At 37.3% G+C, this 1,433-nt stretch overlaps 1 protein-coding gene across 1 annotated transcript in view; it reads left to right on the forward strand.

The window, feature by feature from the left end:
• Nucleotides 1-1,433, forward strand: part of IARS2 (isoleucyl-tRNA synthetase 2, mitochondrial) — a 68,129-nt gene that overhangs the window by 62,954 nt on the left and 3,742 nt on the right. The window contains exons 15-16 of the mRNA XM_003791001.3: nucleotides 97-242; nucleotides 578-768. Of these exons, the coding sequence (XP_003791049.1) occupies nucleotides 97-242; nucleotides 578-768 (337 nt within the window). The remainder of the gene's footprint in view (nucleotides 1-96; nucleotides 243-577; nucleotides 769-1,433) is intronic.

Genomic DNA, 1,433 nt, shown 5'->3' on the forward strand with positions numbered 1-1,433 from the left:
CCGTAGGATTAGCACTATAAGAACGAAGGGAACCTGAGGCAGATCCTGTCTTGTCAGATGGTGTTGTCAAATGCTGACCGAGTTGTTTTTGTTCAGGCTTTATTGTGAAAATGAAAATGATCCCAAACGACGCTCTTGTCAGACTGCATTAGTGGAGATTTTGGATGTAGTAGTTCGTTCTTTTGCTCCCATTCTTCCTCACTTGGCCGAAGAGGTGTTCCAGCACATGCCTCATGTTAAAGGTCAGGAATGCTTAATTTCTTCTCTGAATTAGAAGGATCCCAATAGAGGTGCAGCGTCTGGTTCTATCTATATCATTTAAGGGGCACTGACTCACTGTAGTGAATATTTGAGACAGTGTGTTGTGGTCGTTCAGTTGTTTTATACTTCCTTGTAAGAAGAAGGACAAATTTGAGAATGGTCTTCAAGCTTTCTCTAGTGCTTTACAATATTGAGAAATCACTTTTTAAAAAAACCTTTACAAATACCTACAAATGTAGCTTTATTTTTATTTATTTATTTTTTGACATAACAGTTTAGGATACATATACATCAGTTTACTTTTTCTCTTATTAAGAGCCCAAGAGTGTTTTTCGTACTGGGTGGATTAGTAGAAGTTCTATCTGGAAGAAGCCCGGGTTGGAAGAAGCAGTGCACGGTGCGTGCGCCATGCGGGATTCATTTCTTGGAAGCATCCCTGGCAAAAATGCAGCCGAGTACAAGGTTATCATTGTGATAGAACCTGGCCTGCTTTTTGAGATAATAGAGGTATGTAGCAGTTTGTACCTTTGGAAGTAGCATTGGCATTATATGGCTTCATCTGAAATTTGTGTTTTAAAAATGTCTATCCAAATAGAAAAAATTTTCATTTCAGAAATTAGGATTCCTGTCTTCTAATCTTGAATTATCACTGATTTGTTGTGTCCTTTCCCTGTTCTTGTACAGCATGTACTCTGCAGGGTAACACATGTATGTTACTTTATAGGGATAGGAAAGGTGTAGTAAGGATCTGTTTAGAATGAAAGTCCTCAGGACTATTTATAGATAGGTGACATGGAAATCAATGGCAGTAGTATTAGAATACATAAAAACTGGGAGTTCTATATTGAGAGTCTGGTTTTCGGAGAATTTTGTACATTTGGAACAGATTCAAGACAAATCCAAAATGAGTTTCCATTTTTATTTTCTGAGATCTGGGGAAAATTCATTTGTTCCAGCAAATTATCACATGCATCTCAAAGCATTCATCCTATTTTTATTTCTAAAAAGGCTATCAGAAATGTCTTCTTGGGATTCTTAGGGATTAGTTGAATGACTTGAGATTTTTCTGTAGTCTGCTTAATAAGAGAATTGGCAATGAATATCTCTTTTAAAAGTTTACTGGTATCAGAGCAGCGCCTGTGCCTTAATGAGTAAGGTGCCAGTCCCATATA

The sequence above is a fragment of the Otolemur garnettii genome, unplaced genomic scaffold, assembly GCF_000181295.1.
Source record: "Otolemur garnettii isolate 467f Iridium unplaced genomic scaffold, OtoGar3 scaffold00045, whole genome shotgun sequence".
Lineage (NCBI taxonomy): Eukaryota > Metazoa > Chordata > Mammalia > Primates > Galagidae > Otolemur > Otolemur garnettii.